At 41.1% G+C, this 7095-nt stretch overlaps 1 protein-coding gene across 1 annotated transcript in view; it reads left to right on the forward strand.

Annotated features, from left to right (window-relative positions):
* Positions 1 to 5602: 5602 nt before the first annotated feature.
* LOC114009207 (protocadherin alpha-3) overlaps positions 5603 to 7095 on the forward strand; it is a 2789-nt gene continuing 1296 nt past the window's right edge. Inside the window, exon 1 of the mRNA XM_027774852.1 lies at positions 5603 to 7091. Within this exon, the coding sequence (XP_027630653.1) occupies positions 5739 to 7091 (1353 nt within the window). The 5' untranslated portion in view covers positions 5603 to 5738. The remainder of the gene's footprint in view (positions 7092 to 7095) is intronic.

The following is a 7095-nucleotide window of genomic DNA, read 5'->3' on the forward strand; positions in this document are numbered from 1 at the left end:
ACGGCCCCGCCCACGGTGCTGGTGTCTCTGGTGGACAGCGGCCAGGCGCCTAAGGCCTCTTCGCGGGCGATGGTGGGCGCTGCTGGCCCCGAGTCGACCCTGGTGGACGTGAACGTGTACCTGATCATCGCCATCTGCGCGGTGTCCAGCCTGCTGGTGCTCACGCTGCTGCTGTACACGGCGCTGCGGTGCTCGGCGCCGCCCCCAGAGGGCGCTTGCGGGCCTGGGAAGCCGACGCTGGTGTGCTCCAGCGCGGTGGGGAGCTGGTCTTACTCTCAGCAGAGGAGGAGTCAGAGGGTGTGCTCTGGGGAGGGCCCTCCCAAGACCGACCTCATGGCCTTCAGCCCCAGCCTACCTCAGGGTCCAGGTTCCGCTGAGGAAAGACAACAGCTCTCAGATTCAGAACACATAGCGAAGGTGAGACTTCTAATTTTTACCAATTCTAAAATTGCTGTGTTTCATATAATATTTTATAGTATCTATTAATTATTTTTTACTTGGCATATGGCACATGAGCTTGCCCTCGCCACTCACACATAACGACACAGAGAAAGCACCAACCAATGGGGCATGATCCTGCTGCAATTTATTCCGCTTTATCCTGTTGGATTTGGGGCACACATACACAAGGCCCTATGTGTTTTTCAAGTCATCAGGGCTGGGATTCCAAACACAGTCAAACACATGGGATCCAGCGCCTTTAACCACTAAGCTAGGGGTCTGTTAATTATTTAGATTCATTGCTCTGTCATTATTTTATATCATCACCTTACAATGCAATGTTGGGTATGAATTAGAGATTAAATTTTTGCCTTTGAACAATTAGTTTTTTTTATTTTTACATGTCACTTTTCTTTCTTAAGAAATAATTGTTTGTTTAATTTTATTTATTATTATTATTATTGAATTCACCAGAGACAGACAGAAATAGAGGAAGTGAGAAAGCAAGCCACAAAGTATGGAACTTGAAATTTCCATGTGGAAATCCAGTGCCTTAACTACTATGGCTCCTGCTGGCCTTCATTTTGGCTTTTCTATAACTAAATGTATCCATGGGTTAATATGATCTTATAGGATTAAAAAGCATTTCAGTAACATTTTCAAACTTAACATTTTCTGTAAATATTTTTTCTCTGAAAATCACAATTACATAAAGTTAAAGAATCTGATTATAGGGACCAGCAGTTAGTGTAATGCCTGTGTTGTTGGACTCCCATGTTGACCGCAGTTCTAGTCCCGGACCCAGTGACTTAAACTCATGCCGGGCACATGTGTGCATGTACCCAAGATCCCAAGAGGAGAATGGAGGAGAAGGGATTGGGGCGTGGCCACCCCCCAGGGGGTAATTTCTCATTTTCTGTCTCTCTGTCTCTCTCTGTCTTTCTGGCGAGAACTTGTGCCCTATAGCAAAAACCTCTCCAAAAAAAAAATATAGCAAAAACCTCCCCAAAAAAAAAAAAAAGAATCTGATTATATAATACATATTTTCAATTTATGCCATTTATTCATTCTGTAAGAATCTGTTTGAAAGTAGAGCATATTATATATTCTGGATATTTCCTTGATTGTTCTTTGGATCTAGGGTGTATTTTTCTTTATCTGTTCATGCAACAGTTAATAGTTACTTTCAACTTTCATCATATTTGAAAACAGCCTGAATGAATTTATTTTAACTTTTTAAAAGACTTATTTTAACTTTGTTTATTTTAACTTGACCAGAGAGGGGGAGAGAGAGAGAGAAAGAAAGGGAGAGGTAGAGAGAGAGAAAGGCAAACCACCAAGTCCAGGACTCGAACCGCGGTCAATTCCGTGGGAGTCCAGCGATACAGTCATTATGCTAACTGCTGGTCCCCAGAATATCAATTTCCATGTGAGTTTTTTTTTTTTTGTCAGAGAATCTATGTCCTCACCAGAGAGGGAGAGAGAGAGGAAGAAGCAGAAAGCACCTCCCAACCAGGCATGGTCATGCCACAATCCTCTCTCTGCCATTTCTCCACCCTGTTAGTTGTTTGGGCACTGCACACATATGTGCCAGGATGTATTTCAAGCCCTGGAACCAGGATTCAAACCATGCAATTGGCCATGTGGGATTCAGCTGCCTTAGCCACAAGGCCATGGAACCAGTCTTGGGGTCTGCTTTTAAAGGTGTTGAGTTTGGTGGCGAAATCCATTTAAGGGCTGTGTATTGCTCAAGGAAACATTAGCTCCTCAGAGTTGATAAGACTTAACATGTAGAGAATATATATTCCCTCCGAATCAGAAAAGTTAATCTGAGGGTTACAGAACAAAACAAATGGCTTGAACGAAGAGGATGGAGATCTTTCTTGGGAGGAATCATTAGGATGACTAGAGTACTACCTAGTAGCTACTCACAACCTCCTTGAAACCTATATACAAAATGTTTGACTGGTCAGCTGGAATCTGTCCTACTGGAAGTCTAGCTTCTATATTCAACTATAGTCAAATGATAAGCTTTTAAAGTTAGAGATAGCTGTGTCCAGATCTCCCAGAGTCACAATCTATTGTTCTATAATTTATTCTTCTTTTTAGAATAATTTATTTAATTTAACTTGTTATTATTTTAAAATGTGTTATAGAACACATACACTGATGAGAGAAAGAGAGAGAGGGAGGGAGGGAGGGAGGGAAGGAGGGAGAGAGAGAGAGAGAGAGAGAGAGAGAGAGAGAGAGAGAGAGAGAGAGAGAGAGAGAGAGAGAAAGCTTATGGGTGGAACCATGGTCATCCATGTGGGAGTACAGTGCCTTAACCACTATGCCATCTGCCAGCCCCTATAATTTCTTATTCTTTTTTATTTTTTTTGAAGTGGTTTTTGCTATAGGGCACATGCGCTCACCAGCCAGACAGAGAGAGACAGAGAGGCAGAAAGCGAGAAATCACCCCGCAAGGGGATGGGCACGCTGCAATCCCTTCTCCTCCATTCTCCTCTGGGGATCTTGGGCGTGCACGCACACACGCCCGGCGTGAGTTTTAGCCACCGGATCCGGGACATGAACCACGGTCGACTACATGGGAATCCAGCAACATAGCCATTACACTAACTGCTGGTCCCTATAATTTCTTATTCTTAATTGCATTTTTTCTTGATTAAGTTGCCCAAGGAGGTATCTATGCGATAGGAGAAACTATTCACTGATATCTTATCTACACACTGACTCAATGTTTTAAACTCATAGTTCTTTCAGTATCATGTTCATCTCCTGATAATCAGCATGGTCTATTCTGTTACAAATTTCCATACGGCATTCTATTTTGTAATTGCTATAACTTTTACACAGTGAAATGCGTAGTATTACAATAATTTGTCCATGGCATCTCAAAATGAAATCCATAATTATTTTTTGGTTTTGTTTTTAAAGAATTATTGTATTTAACTTTATTTATTATTATCATCATTATTGTTTTCCAGTTTGATCGGAGAGAGACAGAGAGAGAGAGGAAGTGAGAAAGCAAGCCACCAGGTCTGAGACTTGAACTGTGGTCGGCCATGTGGGAGTCCAGCGCCTTTAGCCACCATGCCACTTGCCAGCCCCGAATCCATGATGTTTTAAAATGTCTCTCATTTTCAAACTATTATAGTTACCATCTTTCAAGATTAACCAAAGTAATAATGGAAAATTGATATTTATAATTATTTCTCAAACTCATGCCTTTCAGAAAAAACGTTGTTTAAACATACTTCATTAGCTAGCACAATATAATCATTAATAAATTATGTTGTTTGATATTAACAATTACCATTACTATAACTTATCTTTTTCTTATCTTACTTGAAAATGTTAAAATATTAATCTATTTCTTCACTAAAATATTAATTGATAATTTATTCTATTCTGAATATGAATGATAAAATATATGTAAGTTACAATCTTGGCTTCCATTCAGTGAGTAGATAGGAAAAAAAGGTGGAATTCTCCTAATTCTTAAATTACATGCTTGATTATTTTTTAGAGGTTTTTGCTATAAGGCGCGCACGCTTGCCAGAAAGAGAGACAGAGAGAAAGAAAGCGAGAAATCACCCCCCGGGGGGATGGCCACTCCGCAATGCCTTCTCCTCCATTCTCCTCTCGGGAACTTGGGCATGCATGCACATGCACCTGGCGTGAGTTTAAGCCACCGTGTCCAGGACTTGAGCCGCAGTCGACTACAGGGGAGTTCAGCGACACAGCCATTATGCTAACTGTTGGTCTCATACATGCTTGATTTTATTTAAAAACATTCTAGATGTAGTGAAAATCCGGACATTCTCTTACCTCTCTGACTTCCTCCCATGAATTTTGTCTGCTCAACTTCTAGGTGCTCAGAGATCTCATGTCTCTCAGTGAGGTAACAGAGATTTTAGAATATTTCATTGTTGACTAGTAACTCATATTCCAAAGTTACTTTTTTCTCTCCAATAATTATTTAAATCACAATGATTTCCAGTAACAGCTTTTAAAAAAGGAATTATTTATTTAATTTTATTTATTCATTCATTTATTTTAATTTGACCAGAGAGATACATGCAGAGAGAGAGAGAGAGAGAGAGAGAGAGAAAGCAAGCCACTAGGTCCAGGACTCAAACCATGTTTGGTCATGTGGGAGTGTTTAGCACCTTAGCTACCAGGCCACCTGCTGGTGCCGCTTTTTTAAAAAACTGGACTACAAAATTCATCCAGAATGAAGATCCTTAACACAATTATTTCACATTGTGTTTAGTTTAGATATGTAAGTACGTTGAAGTGCATAAATGATGTGGATATTTTAAAACAAACATATTCTTACTTGATGTGATTTGAATGTAGCAAATATCCAAATGACATAGTGTTGTCCTGCAACAGGAAACAAATGTCCAAAAGAACTTCTCTGCAAAAGACTGACTTCTGGCATCTTTATATAGATAACAGTTAAGGCAATTAACAAATTAGTCCTTGAATAAAGAACACAAGAGTAATTTATTGGTATTCTACAAATTAATCAATGTAAATGAATGTATTTTTAAAATTGACAATTGCCATAATATAAAAGTATATTTATTTATGTATGTGAACACACATTTTAGAAATACTTTAATGTGTTGATAGTTACAAATTTCAAAGACTCTGATTTTTCTATGAAAGGTAGCCTGGGAGGCTATCACATAAAGGTATGGCATCTCAAATCATATTGAGAGTCCATCCAAACACTGCCAGTTAATAAAAATTAACCTTTAAATATTTGTAAAAAAATAATATTAATACTTATCTTGGAGAGTTGTGAGAATTTAACGAGCTGATACCATTAAAACAAATAGAACAGTGCCTATCACTGTGGGAAACATTTCCAATAGACATCCACTCATAACAGTAATCACGGTGTTTGACTGCATGTAATCAGCTGGCATAACTGAAAACAATTAGTGTAAAGGTTCTAAGCATGTATTTCAATAAAATGTAAAGACTTTGAGGAATGCTCAAAAGAAACTACAACTGAAAATAGGAATTTTGGAGAAGTTAAAATAATACGTAAAGAAGACTCACTCATTTACTGCTTAATACTTATTTAGCCACATGGTGTCGCTGTCCACCACAAGGTCTTTCTCCACAAAAGAAATACAGAGTGCTGTACACTTTCAGATGCTGCTTTTCTGTATCAGCTGGGAAGTACGGTTACAACGAGGAATACAAATTAAGAACAAAGAACCCAAATTCTTTTAAAAATTCTGGATCCAAGAGCGAACAATATTTGGGAAAGGCTTGCAATGGTATTTTCCTGGCGAGAAGATCCTGGAGCCCAACGCCTGCTGCTCTCGCTTCTATTCCTCGCAATTTGGGAAGAGGGGAGCGGCCAGCTCCATTACTCGGTCCTGGAGGAGGCCAAACACGGCACCTTCGTGGGCCGCATCGCGCAGGACCTGGGGCTGGAGCTGGAGGACCTGGTGCCCCGCCTGTTCCGGGTGGCGTCCAAGGGCCGCGCGGACCTTCTGGAGGTAAATCTGCAGAATGGCATCTTGTTTGTGAATTCTCGGATCGACCGGGAGGAGCTGTGCGGGCGGAGCGCAGAGTGTAGCGTCCACCTGGAGGTGATCGTGGAGCGGCCGCTGCAGGTTTTCCATGTGGAGGTGGAAGTGAAAGACATTAATGACAATCCGCCGGTTTTTCCAATGGCGGTAAAAAACCTGTTTATTTACGAATCCCGACAGCCTGGCTCTAGATTTTCGCTAGAGGGCGCATCAGATGCAGACATAGGTGCAAATTCGTTGTTGACTTACAGCCTTGATTCCAGTGAATATTTTACTTTGGACGTTAAAAGAAATGATGAAGAAATTAAATCTCTTGGACTGGTGTTGAAAAAACTTTTAAATCGAGAGGACATACCTAATCATCATTTATTGATAAAGGCAATTGATGGTGGGAAACCAGAACTCACTGGTACAACTCAACTGAATGTCACCGTTCTAGATGTGAATGACAACGCCCCAACGTTTGAGAAGACGGTCTACAAGGTCAGATTATTCGAAAATGCACCAAATGGTACCTTAGTGGTGATTGTTAATGCCTCTGATTTGGATGAAGGAATAAATAAGGACATTGAATATTCTTTCAATACAGACATATCTGCAGATATTCTGTCGAAATTCCACTTAGACCCAGTAAATGGATACATCAGTGTAAAGGGTAAAATAGATTTCGAAGAAACTAAGTCATATGAAATCCAAGTAGAAGCGATAGATAAAGGAACTCCCCCAATGGCAGATCATTGCACGGTTCTAGTGGAAATTGTGGACACCAATGATAATGTACCGGAGTTATATATCAAATCACTGTCCCTACCTGTATTAGAAAACTCTCCAGTTGGAACCGTTATAGCCCTAATCAGCGTATCAGACCAAGACTCAGGGGCGAACGGACAAGTGACCTGCTCCCTGACGCCCTACGGCCCCTTCAAGCTGGTGTCCACCTTCAAGAATTACTACTCGCTGGTGCTGGACAGCGCTCTGGACAGAGAGAGCATTTCTGACTACACCGTGGTGGTGACAGCGCGGGACGGGGGCTCGCCTTCGCTCTGGGCCACCGCCAGCGTGTCGGTGGAGGTGGCTGACGGGAACGACAACGCGC

This window comes from Tupaia chinensis, unplaced genomic scaffold (assembly GCF_000334495.1).
Source record: "Tupaia chinensis unplaced genomic scaffold, TupChi_1.0 Scaffold000484_1, whole genome shotgun sequence".
NCBI lineage: Eukaryota > Metazoa > Chordata > Mammalia > Scandentia > Tupaiidae > Tupaia > Tupaia belangeri.